Source organism: Homalodisca vitripennis, chromosome 3, assembly GCF_021130785.1.
Source record: "Homalodisca vitripennis isolate AUS2020 chromosome 3, UT_GWSS_2.1, whole genome shotgun sequence".
In the NCBI taxonomy this organism is placed as follows: domain Eukaryota; kingdom Metazoa; phylum Arthropoda; class Insecta; order Hemiptera; family Cicadellidae; genus Homalodisca; species Homalodisca vitripennis.
The window spans coordinates 14,699,815-14,725,313 of NC_060209.1; the positions used below are offsets into that span (position 1 = coordinate 14,699,815).

General features: G+C 32.5%; 2 protein-coding genes across 2 annotated transcripts in view; one reads left to right on the forward strand and one right to left on the reverse strand.

Annotated features, from left to right (window-relative positions):
* Window positions 1-15,200: 15,200 nt before the first annotated feature.
* Window positions 15,201-16,519, reverse strand: LOC124356614 (39S ribosomal protein L44, mitochondrial). Its single transcript, XM_046807718.1, has one exon. The coding sequence runs from the start codon at window positions 16,328-16,330 to the stop codon at window positions 15,275-15,277; it is 1,056 nt and encodes a 351-aa protein (XP_046663674.1). The 5' UTR covers window positions 16,331-16,519; the 3' UTR covers window positions 15,201-15,274.
* An 8,467-nt stretch (window positions 16,520-24,986) lies between these two features.
* LOC124356615 (proton-coupled folate transporter-like) overlaps window positions 24,987-25,499 on the forward strand; it is a 32,201-nt gene continuing 31,688 nt past the window's right edge. The window contains exon 1 of the mRNA XM_046807719.1: window positions 24,987-25,141. The gene's annotated coding sequence lies outside the window, so the exon portion shown is untranslated. The remainder of the gene's footprint in view (window positions 25,142-25,499) is intronic.

Below are 25,499 nucleotides of genomic sequence, written 5' to 3' on the forward strand. Positions count from 1 at the left end.
TGAAACTTCCTTAAAATACAAAGGCTATCCAGAAAGTAAATTACGTTTTGATACAAACATAAAACAAAGTACAAGAAAAACATGTTATATAAATTTGAAAGTGACGCTAAAGTACTATTTTTCAACATAGTCCACATACAAATTTAGGCACTTATCACAGCGGTAAACTAGTTTTGAAATTGCATCGTTATAAAATTCTGTTGCTTGAGGCTTTAACCAGGTAGAATTTTGGGAGAGTGTGTGCCCCCACTCCATAGATTGTAATTTGGTTTTGCAATTCATTTGTCTTACGCCTAACAAATGAATTCACACCGAATTGGGTAACTTTTCATTTTACCCAAGCCTCTTCTCCTGTAATGATTCAATCGAGCAGCGAGTCACTATCTTCTTCGCAAGTGTCAAAAAATGTCAACAAAGCAGCCATACACTGATTTTTATGGGTTTCTATTAAGTTTTTCACTACCCATCTTGCACAAATTTATGGTAACCTAACTTCTGTGTAACAATTTCATGTAACAAATTCCTTGAAATTTGAGGAAAACTAAGTGAGAGTTCTGTTATTGTGAATCGGCGGTCTTCTTTAATCTTCTCATCAACTTTAAGGACAATTTCATCGGTCACAATGCTTTGCTGTCCACTTTGTTTGTCATCACGCACATTAGTTCGGCCATTTTTAAACCTAATGCACCACTGACACACTCCACCTTCAGTAACCACATCGTTCCCACATATAGTTGGTGATAAATCTCGATTGGTTTATTGTGCTTAACCAACAAAAACTGTTTTACCAACCGTACTTCACAACCCACGGGATTTTCAATTGCGTCACACATTTAAAACTGTTATTGTAAAACAACAAGGAGCAACAGTAACCTCTCACTAGCACGGCTGGATAGCCACTGAACGGAGAAATGCCAGACATAAAAATGGCCGCAATCAATGGCTACAGAGCGAAACGTAATCTCCTTTCTGGACAGCCCTTGTATATTATAAATTAACATGATCTAGTTAAATCTTTTGAATAAGTAACAATTTATATTATTTGTTGTTTTTATTGTATTTTATTGTTAAATCAGCATGTGTGATATCTGTTTATTAACTGTATACCAGATCATCCATGTTAGTTGCTCAGACAATTCAATTATTAAACTTACAAAGTAAATAATTTTAAATTTCAAGTTTTTAAATTTATGTCTTGGTTTTAATGAAAGGGGATTGAGTGATTTATTGAACACACTGGAACTTTAAGGTTCAGAAATTGAAAAATCCCAATTAACTGTAACAATACCAAATTTTACCAAGCCGAACTTTAATCCCAAATTATTATTGGACAAGATCTAAAAATAGTAATAAAATATTAAAATTTTTGTTATAATGAGTTACAATCGGATTAAAATAAATATAAATACTTGTTTTCTCAGTAATGTTTTGTGGTGGTAGCAAACAAGGAAGATATATTTTCTCATCAGTTACTGATATTCCCCATATATTTTAGGATTTCTTTTATATTTATATCATAGTAGTAAATAAGTTAACAAATTTATTGTAACAATTGTAGCAATGTTGTGGCTTAAAATTTATCTTTCACTTTTCTGTTACAGTTAATCGAATTGCTTGAAAATTAATTTTACAGTATTATTAGTGTGTTATTTGTACAATTGTTGTAAATAAACATTTTACCAAAGATAGGAAGTAATGTTTAAATTATGAAATTAATTTGACTGTTCAGGACTTCATTGAAATAGTGTTTTGCTGTTTACTTTAAGGTACAATTTTGTTAACAGAACTTTTAGTTTTAAAGTAAACACTAGAAAAAGAGAGAGAGTGAGAGAATTAGATAGAGTGAATATTATAAACCTACACAAATGTCTAAGGATAAGTCAATAAGCAAACAAAGTAATACAGTAGACTTTCATTTATCCGTCAGATACGTTTGGGACTTGGTCAGATCGGCATGTGTTATCTTATGCGATTATTGAAATTGCACAATGTTTGAAGAATTTTATTCTGTAACAAAATAATATAATTACATTACCAACATATTTTGGTCTTTATCACAGGAGAGGGTTAAACTACTATCCCTTAAATAGTCACTGAAGTTTTGCCATGTTTTCAAATATCAATAAGTGAGTCTGAATAAATTTTGAAAGCTGAATTGTAGTATAATAATTGTTACTGTTTAAAACGAGACTGGATGGGAAGTAATTGAGGACAAAATGCCGAAGAATTATGACTCCAAACACTGTTATTTTTATATCAAAAATAAGTATCAGCCTATCTTGAAAAAAAAAGACAAAATCGGAACCAAATTCCAGGAACCAGAATTGTTAAAAGGTGAAATCCACCATTTTTTACAAAAAAAAAACATTATTGTACACTTATAGATTACAACATAAAAAGAATTAACGATCTTTTCAAATCATCCATCATCAGTAACAAACTTTAAACAAAGAAAGAGTTTGTTCACTAATGCTTCGGAACATTCCCCGACATAAGTGTTCCCTGACCACCAAGCGTTCCTGCTTCTTACGTGCTGAATTATTGAAAATCTGCTGTATTTAAATTTTTGAACAGTAAAAGAACCCCGATTAATCAAAAAGGATAGTCTGTGCTTGTAATAATATAAAATATTGAAGTCTCATTACTTTATAGATTACTACGTATATAAAATTCCTTCAGTTACGACCACCTTCTTCCTCCTTCCACTAGGATTTCCCAGTCAGCAATGAGACATCTGTCTCATTCCTTTGTTACTCCCATAGCTCAATTAGTTTTACAGCATTCTAACAATACTTAGAAAAGTTTATATGAGTTGATTAAGTAAAACATAAATTTAAACATAGTTAAACAGAAATTTTGATCTATAGAGGCTTTGGTTAATCGAGGTTCTACATACATTTAGGTCAGCCAAGCAGTTTGATAAGTTAGATATAAGTAAATTTGTACTAATACATGTGATTTATCTATATTGTATATATTTTTATTAGTTATACTTTGGATACACAAGAATTATGATTGGTGAATTGAGAGTTCTTATAGCAATACTCATTTAGTTGTTATTTTTTATTTATTATTGTAAATAATTTGTTATTGGTGAATTTTATATTTTAATTTTGTTGACATTATGGATAGGTTTTAGTTGTATTTTTGCATGCATAAATTAATATCACCTGAGACACAAATTTAGAGGAACAGCTCAGAATAAAAGAATATAGCTTGCTAAGTTTTTAGTTTACAGTCGTAGTTTAAAAATATCTTACACATTGTGTTATAAACTGTTGTTATTTTACGTTGTACTGAAGCTATATTTTTTACATGTAATTACAAATTGAAACTCATAAAAGTGAAAAGTATTGGGATGTGTATTTGCAGTGGCTAAAGCCATTTTTAAATGAAAATGTACAGTGGGATTTTTTTATAAATCAGTAACTGTTTTATACACGTTATTAATTTTGACAAAAACCACTTTTTTACGTTAACAGCAACATTTTAAAAATTATGGGTTTGTTTATTATTTTTGTACGATTTGTATTGTAAATATTTTGTCAAACATAAGTAAAATTAATGAAGTTGACAAACTAACGAATATAAAATGCTACAAACTATTAATGTATAGTTTCAGTAAACCCATTTTAGTATTATGTACAAGAACGTAGCCAGGAAAAAGTTTTGGAGGGGGATCAAAACAAGTGAACTGGACAGAAAGTAAGGCCTCATTTTGTTCCTTAAAAAGTTCTTGACCCGTATCTATGTTAAACGATTTTTCAGCAGTATGTGTCATTAATACTGAATTATTTAAATACTAATAATCGTTTTCTAAAAAAGTAATTGAAACAATTGGAAATTTGGGAGGTGGTCCGAACCCCTTGGACCCCTCGCTGGCTACGTCCTTGATTATGTATTGTCCTTTGAAATGTTTACTTATAGTAAACCCTACCAGTATCAGTGATAGACTTTATGTTAGCAGCTAGCTGTGAGATGTATGTCAGGTCTGTGACATCCCATGGCTCCATTATACCAAGAAAGGTATTGTACGAGGGTAATTCGGAAAGTAAGGTCCGATTCACGTTAACCAGACAAACAGTAAGCGAGCAGCGAAATGCGCATGCGCCCTGACTCCCGGCATGCATTGCGCGCAGAACGACGCCATTTGCAGTGAAATCGTTGTAGTCTGCTGTTTTCTGTGCCTTTTAAAAATGTTTAAAACTATTGAACGTCCCGCCGACTGTGAAATACGGTCTGTGATACGGTTTTTGACAGCAAGGAACGTTTCAGCAGCGGATATTCATCGACAGATAAGTGAAGTATACGGTCCAAATGCAATGAGTGACAACAAAGAGCGGAAGTGGGTGAGAGCTTTTAAAGATGGACAGGAAAATGTCCATGACGAACCACGATCTGGTCGGCCGTCAGTGATTACCGAAGATTTGGTGAAAGCCGTCGATGAAAAAATTAAAAAAAAAGATCGGCGATTCACTGTTTCTTCATTAGCAATAGAATTTCCAAACGTGAGTAGAACCACATTGTTTAAAATTGTTTCGGAAACTTTGGATTTTCGCAAATTGTGCTCACGTTGGGTTCCCAGGATGCTTACTGAGAAACAGAAGAATGGGTATTGCTCTTGAATTTTTGATCCAATATCATCAGGAAGGTGATAACCTTTTAGACCACATTGTGACGGGTGACGAGACATGGGTTTCCCACATAACCCCAGAAACGAAACGCCAGTTGATGGAGTGGTGTCACTCGACGACGGCAGCCGACTTCTATGACACCGGTATTCAAAAACTTGTAGATCGTTATGACAAGTGTTTAAAAAAAAGTGGAAATTATGTAGAAAAATAGTGATTGATGTCAGGAATCAAATAAAACAAGTTTTTTGAAAAAACCTGTTGTGGTTTTTTTTAAATAAAAAAACGGGCCTTACTTTCCGAATTACCCTCGTATGTCACACATTTCAGAACAAGGCTGCTCTAGTGTTGAATTATCAAGATCGTCTCTTGGTCGTGAATATATGGATTAACGGATGATCAACGAGCTATGCTAGCATTGGTTGGCTCTTCAGGATTCTTAATACAGAATCCACACAGACATGTGTAAAAATTGTAGGGCATTAAGTCAAACCTACAAAACAAATGGTTAAACTTTAACACTATCACTGCTGGCTGTATTTTTACAGACCACTTATATATAATATAAAATGCCAGTTATTTTTCATTATTAATCAAACCTACATGAAACTTTCTTTGTTGTGAAGCTTGTTTTCTAAAATACTCTAGATGGTAGCTATTGTAACAAAGACAAATTTTATTTAACAAAATTAGGAAATAAACATTTTTTGGCAAAGTTTAAAAGACTGTTGCTTGTACATTTATATTTTGTTAAATTGGTCAACTATCAACTGTTTCAGGAAATGAAATCCATAGAGTAATAAACTAGAAGCGTAGTAATCTTTGACCATATCTTCAATTTTGTTATAGACTTGAGGTCCAATTTAAATAAGGAACAACAGTCTTGTAACTTTTATCAGTGGTTGTAACAATTTTCAAAGGTACCGTTAAGGTTTACTTAGAATGGTCAATGCACTGGATACACAAATTCATCCTACACTTTATTTCATTCTCCTTTCAATATCTATTGCAGGAAGTGAAGAAAAAAATTAATATGAAGGCTGTTTAGTTAGAACTTTCTAAAGCAGAGAAAAACTAAGGACTACCCTGTCTGCCTGCCTTACAGGATAGCCCAATTCACTGTGAATAAAAATACTTTATTGATTAAAGAAGCAAACTTTATTGGTTAATTTTGATCTAAGGTTATAAAAAACACAACAGAAAGTATCAAGTTAAGTTTTAGTTTCGCAAAATGCCTATTTGATTGAAAGTATTACGGAATTAGCCTCTTTAATATATTTTATACAGAGGAGTCTAAAAACACTCAGAATCTTTACGTATATTTAAGGTGGGGTTCGCTAGGGAATATTCATCTTTTTTTTACCAAAATCTTTACCCCTTCTTTTAATTACTTTACTATTTGTTTTCAAGGTGCTAAGTTTATTAATCATATTTTGAAATATTATCTTTTAACCTACGTGATGGTATAGAATTCTGTGATTTACTTAAGAAACCTCTGCTTGAGACCCGTAGAATTTTGGAGAGAGCCTACAGTGAACAAATTCCGTACATAAATGTCTTATTTTGTTGAAAATGACCTAGGGTGTAGGCGTAATTCAGCTTCCACTGCAGTTGACTGACGCTCATATTCCAAGAAATCGTTCATAAGGATAGTGGAGAAACCTTTGACTGTAACCTTATAGACCATAAACTTGGAATTTCACAGTATTCGTTATGATGATTTGGACATTCACTTCATTTGTGTATTGTGTTGTACCAAATATATTAATACTCTAGACAAAAAAAAACTGACGTTAATTGTATGTAGAAACATAACTGACGTGTCTGGTACGATAAGTGCTGCTTGAAAACGGTTGTGAAAAAGTAAATGTTGCTTACTTTATGACCACGATAAAAAACGTCAGTTCCATTACTATAAATTTTAAATTACAAAATGTTATGAATGAACACAATATTGTTAAAAACGATGTAAGAGAAAAAGCAGAAAATGGATTCATGCTTTCACTTAGTGCTGCCAACCACGCAAGTGGAAATTTCCCCTTCAGCAGTGTAGCAATTCTGAGAACTTTTTGTTTTTGTTTTTAGCTCCTATATCATAACCAGTAATAGTATATATTTATTTAGAAACAAATATTTTTATATAATAGCTGTTCTTTACAACATGGTTTAAATTACTATGGAATAATGAAAATAAAATAATATTAATTTTCAGACACCTGTATAACATAGTAAATAGACATTCTACAGTATAAAAGATTGCAAGTTTTTTATTGTACACATGTAAATTAGTCATCGTTCTTTTAAATAGGTTTAAATTATAGGTATATTTCAAATTGTCACGTAAAATAAATCAAATAGTAACATATTACGATACTATTTAAGTAAAAGTTTGTGTATTTTAATCATTTTTTATTCAATTTGAATTTTAATATTAATATTTTTGACTGTTTTTTTAACTCGTATCTATTCTAGGCAACCTTTGTAAAAGGTTACTAGATTTTTAATAAATTCTTCTTACATATTTTAAATATTAAAATGTACATGTTTGTTTGGGTAATGCTATAATTGACACCTGTAGTGGTGGAAAGTTTGTCAGAGGTACATATATGATCAATAATATTGTGATAGTCATTTGCATTTTACATTTTATTTTAATACATAGGTTTATACTGTATACATTGCATAAATGTAACGTTTTATATACATCAGACAATATTCCAAAGGTAATTTTTGTTAGTTTGTTACTCAATTTTTTATAGTACGTTGTATCTACATCACTGTAAACGGTAAGATATCGGTATGAAAATGATGTAATTTATTACTGTCAGCAACAGTACTAATTGATATATAATATTGATTCTGACACATTTTTACGATTAAGTTTTAAAATGTTAAATAATTAGCTTATTGCTCTAAGAAAAATGTGCGTATTCAATAATTGTGCTATTTATTAAGTCCAACACAGTTTTTAGGTTAAAAAAACTGACTTGATTGTAAAATATGAAAAATATCAAAGCTTAGGTAATAAGACAAAGAAACGTCAATATTACTGTGAACTTAAACAATCATTGCATGTTCATGTTAGTTGTACAGAGCTAAGTTATCATTCTACAATGTTTGTTGTGGATACATATCATAAGGGATCAGCCTCTGTCTCATGACTTAATTCATTTTAGTTTCTATACTTTTTTTATAAAGTTTAATAAAACTGTTTTTATGTGATTTTATTGTGTGAGCTTGCATTTGAATCCTTATCAGTCTTCTGTTTCATGTTGAAGATAGTCAATAGTCAAGTATTTATTGCGGAGACAAAAAGTACATTTGTATAGCAAACGTCAAGTATCTAATGATTTTGACACACATGCTACATCGAACTCTCATTCATACATACATTTTGACACTCACTCTGCTCCATTCATCGCCAACTTTTTACCCACCTCAATTCGAGAGCAAGTCTTCTGATTGTGCGGTCTCCCAGTTATTTGCCATAAACTCGTTCACGCTATAAAAAGCGTTGGACACTAAATAGCGTTTCACACGAGTTTTAAATGTTTTATGCGTAGGCGAATTTTTTATTTAATCTGACAAGCTGCTGATGAGATGAACTCCTGCCTGTGAGGGCAAACGTTCATGAACTACCGTCCTGTGTCTCCTGGTTCGGTAGTTTTCTCTGCCTCTTGTCTCGTACGAGTGAACATCCTGTCCGTTGGTCAAGGTACATTTAAGCATATAATATGACGTTGTTTCTAAAATGTAGAGACTTGGCAGAGTCAACAGTTGCAATCTTTTGAAAACTGGCCTGCACGGCCGCCACTAAAGATGGAGCTTATATTGGCTCCTTGTTAACTTATATACATTAAAACACATAAACCAATATTTAAAACTTTTAATTTTGTGAGGCCTTTCGATAGCAGGGCTATCTTTGTCAGACACATCACAAAAGTAAATACTAAAGTAAATTTTCTTTTGTGATGTGTTTGATGAAGATAGCCTTGCTATCGAAAGGCCTCACAAAAATAAAAGTTTTAGTTATTGGTTTATGTGTTCTTCTGTTTCGTGTTTATTTATAATGCAATAAGGTGTGAAAATTTCTTCTTAATATAACATACTTTTCTTTAATTCTTATTTAGTGAAATACAGTAGAGTGTCAAAATCCAAACTAATTGAAACGGGGGGGAGAGCTTTGAATTTCCAATTTGTTCAGATTTTTGAACGCAACTTTAGTAATTCCTAGTTGCACTAAAAATGGTACGATAAATAAAAATAAACACTTTATGTACATACATTTTGTACTTGGATTTATTTATATCTTTAAATCCAGAAAAATCACTCATTTTACAAAAACAATTACCTCATATTCACAAATTATGTATACATACACAAGGAAATAAACACAACCATACAAAATCAATTAAATAATTTACCTGCTGGTTTTGGGTTGTGTGTCCTTTGAGTAATGACAACACAATGATGCCAACAGGGTTAAAAATAGACTCGTTCACTGGTTGGTTCAAAACAAACATTCCTGAGGTCATTGTCCTCTCACAGTGCTTTGCAGAATACAGTTCACATGTTTAGAGCGGCATTCACATTTTTTGACGTTCGGATTATTGACGCTCTACCGTAGTTCTAAGGAGATTTTATAGAAATCTTGTAAGTTGTTATTCCCTCCCATGTTAGAATTTTTACAAGCATTTCGTATCTTTGACTTGGACTTTATAGAATATAACTCACATCCATATGAGGATTGTGTAGCAGACATTTGGACTGCCAACAGTCAGTTCTGTGGATCAATTTGTAGATAGACCTTGCAAAATATTTTACTTCAGTTGTAATTAGTGATGGGAGAATCGAATAGTATTAGAGTACAGCTCGGGTTTTCACATATTCGAACACCTCTAAATGAATTCAAATACTTTCGAAATGAATACAATTTTCTGGAAGAATTGAATTCAAACCCACACTATTCATTTGATCGGACTAATAGCTGCATTCGTATTCACATACATTCAGTATTCATTAGAGGATTTTAAATTAATATATATCTGTACTCTGAACAGAATAATTAGGTAGAGATTTGTAATTTGGAATTAATAATTACAAATTTTTAATCTATTTCTACGATAATTGGTGACGAGACCTGTAGTAGAAAAGTGTCTTTCAGGTAGAACTGAAACAGCAGGTAAACGAAGATATTTTTTCTGAAGTTCATAAATCATGGGTATGACATGATTGTATAAGGCACAAAATGTAAAAGGATTTTACCTCCTTTTTGCCATGGACAATTCCAAATAACCAAGAAACAATAGATTGCAGGAAGGAAGTAAGACAAGTCTAAACTTGTCCGTTAGAAATACTCAGCACAGATAAAGTATTCGAATACAAGGGTATTTTTGAATACACCGTATTCAATATTACATTTTTTTGTTATTTTTTAAGTTTACTCAGGATAACTTGTTACATTAATACTCTTCTAAAATTATTTATAATTAATGTTTCTGTAATTTTCCACGATATACCAGAACTCTTCTTCGGGTGTTAAAAAACACTGGATCAAGTATGCACAAAAACTACATCTTAAAAATTGACTCTTGCAAAGAACTTGCCAAATAATAAATAAATATACCTTTTATTGTTAACATTCCTCAGTTGCATGTGGTTTTCAGAACAACTCTATATAGTCACTTAAATAATAGTAGTATCATTACTTTCTGTGCTAAAGAATATTATTATAATCTTTAATAAGTTCCCTTAGCCTACGCGTAAACGTTTCTTTGGACACTTTGAGGCACCCAGGGAGGCTTTTGTACAGGATTGGCCTAAAGTAAAAGCCCTGAACACAAATCTGAACAAAAAATTGTAAAATCATTTTTTTAAAGCTTATGGACAGATATATTTTCAAAAGAAAGTACTTGTGGCTATTTAAACTTAAGTCCAATTATAAAAATTATATTTTAAATTGTTCTTATCAAAGTAATGGAACCATCGATATAACCAACCGATACTGATTAATTAATCAACTTATATTATCTGTATAAACCGTAAATACTTTTTCAGATAATAGAACAAATATTTTACTTTTTAATAAGTGACTTTGTTGAATTCAAAATGGCATTCAACTTAATCAAATTGCTTTAAAAGATGATAAACATATTTTTCTTGGCTTCAAGATGATGTGGTGCCGAAAACCCCAATATGTGGAAAACCATAGTCGCAGACATGTGGAAGGCATATTTTGGGTTGAGTGAATGTGGTTTTGTGCATTTTTTACCGTCCAACAGTAGTGACAACTTTGAAGACCCAACAAACTCGTGTTAATACTTACAGTCAACAGCTTGTGAAGAGCTGTGAAACGAAGTTTAAAAAGTGGAATACCAACTGCTGGCAGATCATCTCTGTATTTGTACAGAAGAGGGATGCTTTCAACCACTTCTTGAAAATGGGTATTCAATCCGAAGAAAACATATAAATAGTTCCGTAAAATTTCTATTTCCTATTCTAATTGTTCGATTTATTGTTAGTTCCCTTATTACTTAGAATCATACCGCTGCTTACTCTATTGAAGCTTAAAAAGGAATTAATTTTACGGTGTTTTGTTTATTACATTTTATAAATACCTGTAATTTGATAATTTTTTATTTATCATTAAATTATTAACTTTTTTTAGATAGGGTATAAAAACAGTTAAACTATACTGTAATTTAGGTACTTTGGTATTATCCAGAGGCCACTATTTTTTTAACAGCGCTTTTCTTACTGGGGACCAAAAGAAGTACATTATTAGAAAGAACAGACTCTATTTGACATAGTTATTGTAAAAATTACATATATTATGGTCGGTTCTTGTTTTCTATTTCCCAAAATTAAACGATGTTAGCAAGGAGACCACTCTGTCTAGGGAATAACAAATACTAGTTAGGACTAGTATTTGTTATTAGGCTATACGTACACATTATAAATATAAGTTAACGTTGATATTTACAAGCGCTTACTTGATCTGAGCTTGAATTTGGGATCAGTAATCTGATGTAGAATAATTTGGATGATCAGAAACATGATCTGAGATCGGGAAAATACCGATCAGAAATGCTCCTGGCCATTCGTGGGGGTTTGGTTTCAGCGCCACCCCGCACTTCTGGTGAAAAGAGCATCCATAAAAGTTATATTTACCCTTGGCAATACTAGTAACATACATATGATTACCTAATTTACTAGTTTGAAACATTAAATGTCAGACAGCTTATGGCACAATAACACATATCATTGTACATCACTATTGTACGCGGCCTTTACTCCAATTCCTAAAACAATTTTAATTTGTTTTAATTAATTTGGAACTTTTTTATTTTGAATGATTGATTTGGAATTTTTGTTATTCATTATATTAAAAAGTGCTGGAAATAGTTCATTGTAAATATCCATGATTAGAATGGTTTTGCATTCAATAGTAGTTTAGGTAGTCTATTTCTAATCGATAATTTATTACCCTTATTAAATTGTGGTTGTGGCAGCTTAGTATATTTCAGCCATGATTTCTCTTTGTCGTTGTCTGAAAAGTGCCAATGTCCGATTTTACCGAACGTTCTGAAAAAAAAATCACTACAAATCGAAAACTTTATATTTTTAAACTAATATTATATTAAATTGTTTGTGAAGAACTGTTTAATAAAGTTCTTCACAAATAAAGTTTTATAGTACACTTCCGATCAATTGAATTTAAAGAAAATTAATCTAGAACTTACATATAAACATTTTTGGTTGAAATGGTTACTGGAAACAATGTGACATTAGTTTCTTAAATTCTCTATAACTCACTCATTATTGAAGATAATGATATACATTTTTCAAGATTTATAGACAACTGAATACCCTTTCCAGTGATATGGACAAAGAAAAGGATGCGATTTTTTTTGTAATGATAATTAGGTTAAAAAATGAAATTTAAATAAATTGTGGAACTTTTTGAGGTAAGTCCATTTTTGATGTTCCTAAATTTAATTTTATGGTAACTTTGTTATTTTATGGTAATTAGGCAGAGTTTTCAAAGAAAATGTATTAAAAAAGTATGTTGATAGCTTATTAAATAATCAAACTGTGAATTTTTTACTGAAACCTTGCAAAATGCCTTCAAAAGGGCTGGCACTTTTAGGTGCACCCACTAGAAAAAAACCTGGCACTTTTCAGTACACCCACTCAACAAATACTTGGCACTCAAGGGTTAAAAAAAAATATTAGTTCTACTTTAAATATTCTAAAATTCATATTTTGTCATTTTCATATCCTAATATATATTGTTTGTTTGTTGTGATATTGGTTTGTTCAGTAGGACAATATCAATAGTATAATACTGTGAATCTTGTTTCCAGTGTGGATAAAAATAAATTTGAAAACCATCCATACATATAAAGCGCCAGAATTGAATAATACACAACATTGTTATTGAAGAGCAGTGAAGGGTTCTGCATGGGCGGTTGATGTTGGTTAACTAAGCTGTTCTGACCACAGAACACTCACATAAGCTATCGGGGACAGGTAATGCTCAAAATCATACATAACAAGAAGCACAGTACACAGGTATTACCACAATTTAACATTTACATCTCAACTAATAAAATAAAAAGTTACTATGATTTCCACCCCCTAAAACCTAATATATTTTTGTTCATGAGGATGAGCAGTAACATTGAAATGTTGATTGCCACTCCGGCCGTGGCTGCAGTATAATAAGGGGCTACCAACACAATCGGATTATGATTATAAATTATTCGAATCATCGATATTCATGACCATCCAAAAAACTCAAAGCAAAATGTCGGAACAAATAATGTAATAGATATTTCAAAGAACAATATAGTTTTTCTAGTTTTCAATCTTAGAAATTAATGTATAAATATTAATATAATTTACAAATTATAGGAATTTTTTTTTTTTTTTTTTTTTTTTCCTTGGGGCGGCCTACAACAAAACAACATTTACTTACTTTATGTATTTTCAGCATAAATATGACTGCTTGTGAAACAAAGAAGACACGTATGTTACTGTACTGTTCTTGCCGCCATTAATCAATAACAAAGCACATTATTTTAATTTTGAATTTATTTCCAAACACGATATTACTATGAACTAATTTTGAATGATAATGTCGAAGAACTGAATTAAGTTTTAGGTTTTAAAATCGTCTTATAGTGAAGGTATACTTTTATATGTAAAATAAATGTACTTGTTTCAGATTACGTAAAATAACTAAACTTATTTAAACGACATTTGAACAGCGTAGTACTTACGATTATTTGAGCCAATCTGAAATGGTATTTCTGCAGGTACTGATGCCACAAAAGTACATTCATTAATAAAAAAGTAATGTTCGTTTGATTTCAACTAAAATACTACACGATTTTTCATTATATTCATAATACCAAATTCAGAATGTTCAAAACAAGTGTTCTCAAGATCGTTTTTAGATACGTCGTGTTTGTTCTTACTTTTCATTCAACAAAACACTATTTGATTTCCACCTTTAATTGTGGGTGTTGTTGTCATTAGCCTTCTCCTAGATAACGAAATAACAGCTGGTAATGACGTCACAAGTCTAAATAAGGCTGGCAATGATTATTTATGAATATCTATTGGTCAAATGTATTCGATAGTATCGATATTTAAAATCGATAATCATAATCCGATTGTGTCAGTGGCCGCTTATTACACAGTAACCCCGGCCGTTAACTAGTACCCAAGTTACAATATGGATTAGGCAAGTTAACTTAAATATTAGGTAGAGTAGCTAATACTTGTGCAGAACAGTTATAGTTCAGTAACATTTTAATATTCTGAAAAACATACAAAAAAAAGTGTGGTCGCATAACTACCTAGTTTTGATTAACTTAAGTATTAAAACAAATTAATTCAATCAACCTCTAGAACTTATGGTATAAAAGATACAGGTAGGGTACGATAAGCGGACCCGGTTTTTTATATTGAAATTGGCAAACGATATTACTCAATCATAACCATCAATATAATCAATCGATACTAATTAATTACTTTGAACAATTAACTTAAATAATCTATATCTACAGCTGTAAACACTTTCAAGTAATACACGCAAGGTAATATTTCAATTTTACATAAGTAACATTTGATTATTAAGAATGGCAGTCAATTTTAGAAAACTACACAAAATTGCTTTGGAAGATGATAATACATGTTTTTCGTAGCTTCAACATGTAGGACTCGTACCGAAAAACCCATTATGTGAAATTTGTGGGAAAGAAACAAATGTAACTGTGAGAGGAGTAAATATGGTCGTCTTCAGTTTTCCTAATTTTGGTTATAATAATTTGTTTGATCACTGTTAATATTAAATTTACATTTTAAATTAAAACATATGTTTGTTGTTGCGGACTACAAACACTTTTATATCGATTGATAGTCTAGGATTTGAGATGCGAATATTAGGTATCGATGATTACATTCTTCGATATAAAAAAACCGGGTCCGCTTATCGTACCCTACCCAAAGATACAGTTTACTTGAACAAGAAGATAAGGTTATCAAGAATAGATTCTCTAATGCCAATTATAAAACATTTATTCAAACAAATATTTGCGTTAAACTTTTCTACTCACAAACATACTGACGCATGCTTAATGTTTAGTTACCATGGATTTTATATTTTTCTCACACCAGTCTTCAATACTAATATTAGCAAAAGGTTCCTTTTTGTCTGAGGCAAGTACTAAATCAAAGGGGATTGGTTTAGCACGCTCAGTGGTATGAAACAATCGTTTCAAAGCATCCATTGCTGCAACTTCCTTGGCAACAGGTATACTTTCTCCAAATCCCATACCAACCAGTTCCTTGTTACAATAAAGACCAACTTGAAATGCAGAAAGAATTGTGTTCTTTCCAGCTTCTCCTGTTAATCGTGGTTCTACAGAACTTTTACCTTCTCTTTCAAGAATAGATGCCAAAACACTTTCAGGATTCTTGATGCTCCACAGCTCATTGATGTCTTTGCCAGATAGGTATGTGATAATGAAATCACGAACAAATATACTTGCTTTATCCTCACCTGAGCTTAAACTTAAAGCATAAACCACTGCTTTCAAAACATTAGCTAGTGTTTTATCTGATGGTGGGTAATCAGGTGTTAAGATTAGATCAGAAGTTCCAATGTGGATTGAGATGTCTGCCAACACATCATCACTCAGTAAATAATCACTAACAGAACAAATCCCTTCTTCAGGAAACCTAGGATAAACTGTTCTTAGATACCTCTTTGAATATTCTGCAATAATATATTCTCCTTTCTCTGCATACTCTCTATTGTCTTTAAGTAATATTTGTGGTTCCTCAATGCCTACCTTCTTTTGTTTCTCCTCTTCTGAAATTATATAAGACCGTTCAACAAAGGCTTGTTGCAAAAATTCTTTATTGAAATCTTCACCCAATCTCTTACCAAATGCAAACAGTTCAGAGTTGTAATTCCATTCAGCATATGTATTTCTTGGATGAGGAGGTTGTGGATCCATTTTATCTTTTCTTCTCTTCATTTCAGTTTTAACTGCTCTAACATAACGTTTGATACCTCGATTTAAAAGACAATTGCTTCTAAAAACACAAGATTTCGAAGCTGAAACTAAAGTCTTATTAGTTATTAAAGAGGAACAAGCCGACAACAACCTAAGGCTCACTGCCATTATTGAATTATTAATCTATAAAGTTTATCCTTATAACACTACTTTCAATACACAAATCTTCGATACATACGAGTCAAATAACCTACAATATATCTCAGATGTACAATTTTCCACTCCACTACACTACATTACAATACACAATTTCTAGGCTGTGCACCAGCACCACAACGTAGCCTACACATTTATTGAAAGAATACATTACATACATTAATAATTACCAGTCAGAGAGTACCAAACGATGAGATTGAGCAAAGAGAAAAAAATAGAAAATTAGTCGCAGGATTGACCGCCAGAAGTGACTACACTGTACTTATAATAACGGTCTGTGAAGATATATCTTGAACAATTACGTTCAGTATAAAAACAATTTGGTTAGTACCATTTTCACTACAATGTTGTATTTCCGAAACAATTACTTCATTTTCATTGTCATTATATTCTAAAAAGCAATTATGGGTTTATAATAACTAAAATAAGAAATAACGATTCTGGAATAATATCTTGCAAAATGTCTTGTAAACACAGCATCTATTGTTGTTCCATACCTTGTTGTTCTTATATTTTTATCGTTTTTTAAATTTAATCTTTTAAAAAGTCAATTAGTGGTTTTGACGTTTCTTCAGCAAAATGTGGTGGTTGGCAATTTCATTTCAAATTAGTTCGTGTTTTAAGTTATGCGAAACGTTGAAATTAAAATGAGGTTAATGATTAATTATTAACTTGGTACATTTGCTTTAGCTAAGCACGTCCCCTTGCAGTTAGATAAATCACGTAGCACTGGGCGAATGAAGATGTTTTTGACATTGTTAGCAACAAATTAACTGAATAGTTCATAAGATTTGCAATTTTTAATAATTACGCTAATTTTCAAAAGTGTAGCTTTCTTTATATTTGTTTAAAATTTATATTTGAAATAAATACTCTAACAACGAAATGTTCTGTTGTATCTGTAATTATTAAATTCTTGGTGTACTAACCCGCCATGAGAAACATCTGTTTTTGCTGAAGCGCCTTCGTGTGGAAGAGGAAGCCATTAGAGGCAGCAAACAAGTTGTTCGCTTATGGCAACAAAATAGCTTGCACAGGCCTTGGCCTGATCTATCTTACCACACTTGTATCCACCATTATGCCAGCCTACCTGTATTTATACGTACAGCTCTCATAAACGAATGTGCAATGCCGTTCTTCAGCTCTCATATCTAGTATAGTTCGCCGTTCTATGATTGCCGTGTAAGCTTTCGTAAACAATAAAACTGGATACTTTATTCCAACGTCGTTTAGTTCTAGTTAATATGTCCGGGACGTGTAGTGACCTGTGTTTGTAGCTCAAAACTAATTTAAGACTAAAAGCTTTGTCTATCTTATAATTGTACGAATTTACGTAATATGAAAAGAAGGTTTTCCAGCCAATAATCCTTATTGCACGACAATAACTCTAATGAACATATTTTACTAATGTTTATATTATTCTTCTCTCAACAAACAAAAATTAAAGACAAAAGTCATCCTGAGTTGTGTAGTAAGATGTCGCGTTGTTGTTCCATGTCTAATAAGACAACAAACTGTAAAACAAGATTATGACGTTTTTTACATGTAAGGTTTTATAAAAGAAAATTCACAATTATCCTACTTTTTTATTTGGGAATACTGTGTTATCTTATTTTTAATGTTATTTACCATATGTTACTTTTTATATGTAACATTTTCTTCTTTAAGGAGAGACCAAATTCCCTTTTAAGCTTTAATCTGCCTGTCATGATGGACTACTGGCATGTGCGAGGATCTTATTAACCAGAATGAGGGGGAGGTCGATACAGTGCAAGATCAATGGTACTGATAAAAAGTGCTACAGTCACAGACATGGTTTTAGGCTGCGCAACTCAGAAGTCCAACGTCTGACTATTCGGCCATCAACACCCCCACTTATATTTATCATTTGCTTATTATTTGAACTGTATTTTTATATTGTTGAAAAATCATAATTCTAGGACATTGTTTTATACATTTAAATAGTTTAGAATTAAACATATACCAAAAGACGTGTCTTATTAAAAATCACGATTATATATATTAAAGGTCTGGAAATTCAAAATCAAGCACTAACTCCATCTTCGCTACAACAGTTGCCTCCCTGTATATGTAAAAAGATCAATTCCTAAAAGTATGGTTACACGAGCAACAAAATATGCAGCGATAGTGAAGATCTTAAAAATTTACTCTAGTGACATATATGATGGGTTTTTAAAACGAGGATATCCTGAAAAGATGTTGAATGAAAAGCTACAGCTCAATTAAATTAACCTTAATACTAATTATGACGAAAAGAAATGTTATGAAGAACCTAATGTTTTAACAACATTTTATTTATTTATAATCTGTTCAATTTGAGAAGAACAATAAGTACGGTAAGTATTATACACAGAATCAACATTAATAATTAAAATTGAGTTAAATGTTAACATTGTTAACACTGACATAATTAATTTAAGAACCTGAAAGGTAGATCCAGGATAGCAGTTCGGTGGAGTCTGTACACAGTTTTAGAATTATCAAGTATATTTACCGCAAGGTGGTTGGATGATCTTCTAATGATGATCTTCTTGAAAAATAAATGCGACTGAGTTTGGTAATTTCTTCGTTGACTGCGTTGGGATGTTCAAATCGTGATGTAACGTTTTATTGGATACATACCATGGCGCTTTTGCAATTTTTCTTAACAATTTTGATTGATACCGTTGAAGTACCTCCAGATTTGAGTTGCTTGCTGTGCCCCATAACTGCACACCATATATCCATACAAGTTTTAGGTTTTATATAATAGTATCTTGTTCTTCAAACTGAGTTTTGATTTAGTTCCGAGTAGCCAATTCATTATATTTGTCTTTAAATTTAGCTGTTGTATCTTTGTCCATATGTGGGATTTTCATGTAAGCCTTCTGTCTAAGCGCATGCCCATATAATTTACTTCAGTTACTTTGGGTAAATGAACGTCATTCAATGTAACTGGAGGACAAGAATTTTGATTTAACGTGAACGTTATGTGAGCTGAATTTATTCTCGTTAATTTTAATTCTCCATGTCTTAAACCAATTAGTAATTGCATTTAACCTCTGTTGTAAGTAATGAGGTGCTCCAACACAATCTTTATGGACTGATAAAATTGCAGTATCATTAGCGAAAGTCGCAATTTGAGTACGTTCATTTTCTGGGAGGTCAGCGGTATATAGTAAATGTAAAAATGGACCAAGTATACTTCCTTGAGGAACTCCGGATTCTATTGAATGTAGCTGAGTAAGAACATCATGGTATTTTATTTGAAAAGATCGGTTTGAAAGATACGATTTTAGTATTGAAAAAATAGAGTAAGGCAAAAACTTCTTAATTTTGTATAATATACCAGTATGCCACACCTTATCAAACGCTTGACTGACATCTAAAAAAGCAGCCGAATAATAACTTTTATTTTCTAAGCACTCCTGTATCATTTTAACTATTCTATGGACTTGTTGTATTGTGTCATATTTTCGCATAAAACCAAATTGATGAGCAGGTACTACAGCATCTCCAACGATTTGTAGTCTTCTCAGAAGAAGCTTTTCAAACAGTTTTGAAATAATAGTGCCTAAATTAATAACACAATATCATTTTGGTCTCTTCAAAATTAACATTAATCAAGTCACAAGGTTCAAATAAGTCACTAGTTGGAAAATCGATCTTCGACAGTAGGAGAAGATTTGTTGAAAAATAGTTGTAACGTGTGATGCAACATGGATCTACCATTATCAGCCAGAGTCAGGACGATAAAGCCTTGAGTTGAAGCTTACGACTTCTTGAATAGTTGAATACTGCATCTTTGACCAGACTAGCTCGATAGATTGCATCATTTGAGTTAAAATTAATAAATACTAATTAAAATTAAACTCTAGGCAAGATGGCGGTATTATACGTAAATCGAGTTCCTTTCTCCGCCTAAACAGATAAAAAACACTTTAAGAAAGAATTATTTGGAGAGTAACCATAATTTCATTTTGGCTTCAAATGCATTTTCCTCCAAAAATTGAACAGCCTCAGGGAATATTTTAAACATCCTGAGTGCCAGCACTCGGAAAAACACCTGATTTACTAAACCGACAACAGGGCAAATCCCTATTATATGAACTAAGGATATTGTAAGAGTGTGTGTCAGCTCTAGATTGAAAAAAAACTAAGTTTTCTCTCTTTTATAAACCAAGTTTTAAAGAATGTACTGGCAGAAAACAGTCTTGATCCCAAGTCTATGAAAATTAGGAGTACAGTGACCCTGATAACCAGCTCATGATTTTATACGGAATACTTTCTTTTGAAAGAGAAGCACAGCTTCATTCTCCGTAGCCCACCGCGTGACTTCCAATAAAAGCTTTGCCATTGAGATGAGACCTGCCATTTGACCGTAACGCCGCGCCGTGGGCTCTTGACTGAAGGAGCGATTTCCCTTCATGACAACGCTCGTCTACATACGACACAGCTAACGAAAGGAAAACTTTACAACTGGGGTGGGAGATCCTCCCACATCCATTTACAGCCGTGACCTCACCCCATTAGACTTCCTCCAGTTTGGACTCCTTAAAGAGGTCTACGAGGAAAACATTTGCAATCAAACAAAAAGGTCAAAAATTAGGCGCAAATACAGTTTCGAGAATTTTATCCCAAGGATATTTACAAATTAGCAGAAAGATGGTCCATGTGGAGGCTTCTGTAGACATTGGTGACGTACCTAAACATTCTCTGGTACAACCTAAATGAACACAAATCAAATGATGAAGACATTTTAAATAGCTCTACATTACCAACAAAACAAATAATGCCCTGTCATAACTAAACGCTACTGTACTGGAACGCGCAGGGTGTAACAACAAGCTGGACTATACTGAATCATTTAGCATCACTGCACAGTGCTGATGTTATCTGTGTTTCTGAACACTGGGTTCTTAACTCTGACATTGATTTTTTGACACTGCAAAGATTATAAAACTGCAAGCTACTTTGTTAGAATCAAATGCGATTCATGGTGGTACAGTGATCTTTGTGAAGGAGAAAGTGCGTTTCCAAGTATATAATAAGTTATCACTGGTAGTCGAAGAGCAAATTTTTGAACTTACAGCAATACAGTTAATTGATTTTAATACCATCATCGTTTTGCTTTTATAGACCACCTACAGGTAAGACCAGCGCTTTGTTTGACAAGCTGCATGCAGTTTTCTCGTGTGTGCATGGTGTGAACTTTGACTTTATATGCGCAGGAGATTTGAATATCGATCTGTTAGCCGATAATAATGATACCTTAGAGCTGTATAACTTAACTAAAACTTTTGGTTTACACATAACGATTAAGGATGTTACCAGGCCAAATCTATCTTCAAATGCGACAAGTAGGGGCTCCTGTTTGGACAATATTGTTACATCCCTTACATCCTGATAGATGGAATGCTTTCCGTTGTGCACACAGGTGTGTTGATCACAACGCCATCATTTTCAGTACACCAATGAACGTGACTTCAGACAATTTTAAGTTAAAGAAACTTGTTAGGCCTATCAATCCTCAGAACTCTAAGCTATTTCTAACTTACCTTAATAGTATAAATTGGTTAGCTATATATAATAGTAAGGATGACTTAAACAATAAGTTCAATAAGTTCTTTTAATTTGTTGTTATGGGCGGTAAACAGCGCAATGCCTATGAAAACTGTTGGGAATAACCAACAGAAATAGTAAAACTAACAAAAAATGGTACAATGAGGACTTAAGAATATTAAAGGTCCAACTTGACAATGCTTACTATTTATTCTGCAACACAAACTGTAACAGGTCTAAAGAAAATTATATTGCTCTTAAGAGAAACGTACAAGGCAGAATTAAAAAAGCCAAACTTAATCATAATAACAACATAATTGACAGTTCAAAACAATAAATCAAAAGCTGCATGGTCTGTCATAAATCAGCTTAGAAATGTTAACAGTAAGCCTCCCAATATTAACGCTAATTTAACGCCTGATGCATTTAACAAATTTTTTTCTTACCAGTGTAGAACAAATTTGTAATAGCATACCAAACTGATGTAAATAAGCCTAATCATAGTGTTTTTCTTGACAATAGTGAGAACTGTGCAACAGGAAAACAATTCAGTATGGTTTATTCACTCTTAGAAGTTTTACAGTAGAAGAAGGTCTACCTAGCCATAAAACAACTGAATAATAGCACTTGTCTTGATATATATGGCACCCAATGCAGCAATACTGAAGTTATCAGCTAGGTCTATTTGTGAAGTACTAACATATCTTTTCAACTTGTGTATTAAGCAGGGTATTTATCCTGACAAAACTAAAAGTAAGTAAGGTCATTCCAATACACAAAAGAGGGCCTAGGGATGATTGTGCCAACTATAGGCCAATATCCATTGTTCCGACGCTGTCAAAGGTCTTGGGAACGTCTCATTCATGAACAACTTTCCTCCTTCTTGGAATCAAATAAGTTATTGTCCAAGAATCAGTACGGCTTTAGACCTAACCATAGCACTGTTGAAAGCTACTCAGGATTTGATCTTGAATTGTTTTGAAGGACTGGGGAACAACCTGAACGTTCTTTTTTCAGATCATTTGATAATGTCCAAGGCCTTTGACACAGTGTCGCATCATATTTTACTGGATAAGATGTATTTTTATTCTATTGACAACAGTGTAGTGCAGTTCTTAAGATCTTATTTGAACAATTCGATGGCAATCCGTATTCCTAAATGGCTCTTACTCAAAACAGTTAAGTGTAAAAACAAGGTGTTCCACAAGGGTCCATTTTGGGACCTTGCTTTTCATACTCTATTTTAATGACCTGCCGTACAACTAAATGCTCATTTCAGTAAAATCATTTCTATTTGCTGACGATTTGGCAGTGGTGTCCAGGGTAAAAGTGCAGGAAAATTGCAGAAAAATGTGGGTTACATAATCGACGCCAAAACTCAAACTAAAATACCATTCATGACTGGTGTAATGCAAATAAGTTAAGCCCTTAATGGCGGGAAAACTCAGGACCTTGCTTTCAGCCTTAGCAATCGGGGGGAAGTAACCCCCACTCAAAATTCTTGGGGTTCTACAGTCCAGAGCAATCTTAAATGGCATCAGCAAATTGACAGTCTTGCGAACAAAATTTCAAAAGGCATTTTCATGATCAGAGCACTTAAAGGCAGTGTCTCTATTGGTGTTCTGCTCTGTGTTTACTATGGCCACATACATAGCTACCTCTCTTATGGAACTTCAATCTGGGCAAACCATGGATATGTACAGAAGCTTTTTGTGCTGCAAAAAAAGCAATCCGTCTAATTTGTGATGCACACTGGCAGGCCCACTGGAAAGAGCTTCTTCATTAGGTTAGGTGTCCTTTCATTGGCCTTCTATGTATATATTTAGCACACTTGTTTGTTAAGAGGAACTTGGCACTTTTGACCTTGCAATGTCTGAGGTCCATAACTAATGCAACTAGAAACAAAAATAAACTTATAAGTGAACGATGCAGATACTCTGCAACTCAGAAGAGTTTTCTATACCAAGGCATAAAAATGTTTAATGTTTTGCCGGAAGGTATTAAAGAGCTGCCACTCACTAGATTTAGACAAAAAACTAAAGAACTTTCTAGTTGCAACCTGCTTATACGATGTACAGAATTTTACGAAGTTGTTTAACCCTTTAAGTTAGGTTAAGTAACCTTTTAAGTTGACTTTGTTATACATGTGAACATGTTTACAACAAATAAATATATTTGATTTGATTTGATTTGATAAGTGTAGCTGGAGACTATATTGATAAGGAACCAAAGTTTTGTACTGATTGAATAAACCGTTTTTGAACGGTAGTAGTTTGTATCGTTACTCATTAAACGACCCTCGTACAAGGACACTGTTGATACAATCACAAATGCCTTTAGAAAATGAAGGCAGAGGTTTTATGGAGATATACATAGAATGGTCCCGATCATAATCATGAGAATATTTATGATGCAAACACCTATAAAATACGATAAAATAGATAACGGAAGTGGAAGAATATCTCAGACAGTTTAAATTCACAAAGAATTATATAAGACAGGCATAAATTTTGTAACACCATTAAAACACACACACTTGAAAAATTGCTTACAGTAAAGAGAAAAGGGAACCAATTGAACAGGACAACGGAAGAATAAAGTGAACGCATGGAGAGGGTTTTTAAAAAAAGAACGAAAGAAAAGCCAAAGGGCTAGAAATTTATGATAGCATTCATGATTCTGCGCTCTCTTAAATAGGGAGTAATCTCAAATAATAACAATTAGCCACCAAGAATCAACTTTATTAGTTACAGTATTCTTATTGGTCCACGAAAATATATGGGCAAAATATATGCTCTGTATGTATACCTAATATATATCTAAGGCACTCTGAGGCTTATATTATTGGAGATTAGCAATTAGTTTCTTGAAATCCGTAGAGAGTAAGAATGCGTTACTCTCAAAACCTGGCAGTGAATTTTCCACTTTTCATTTCACTCTAAGTGAATTGTTTACACTATTGTTACATAACAACAATTTGTCAACAGAAAAAGACTAAACGAAACCAGAATGAGAAAATTATAGTATTCAGTAATCAAAATCAGTACTGTAGTAGAAGTGAAGTAGTGTAGGGGACTGTACTCTGCAGGCAAAGAAATAAGGGGGAGATAGATAACAGAGAAACAAACAAAAGGAATTTAGTTTTCGTACTGTATAGTGTAAACATAACCTGCACAACAAAGAAAGTAATCAAGGTTCAAGGTTGGGATTGATAATTTGTTACTATACTTTATAAGTTTTATTACATGTTTAACCTAATTAGATTTAATTACCTTTTAAGTTTTACTCTGTTTTTATTTGGTTATCAAAAATAACCATATATTTGATTCTAAACTCTGAATATTTAGGTTATTTTCAGTTTTATCAATAGGTAGGCTACTTGTACTTTGTGAAGTTATGTTGAATATATCACAATTAACTCAGTCTAAGAATAATTGTCAGTCCCATTGTGACATAGCCTACTGCTGATCAGGAGAAATTGGTCACCTTTGATATATGTATAGAATACAAATCCTGTAAAAATATTAAATAAAGTTAACAATTTAACCATATTTTCAAG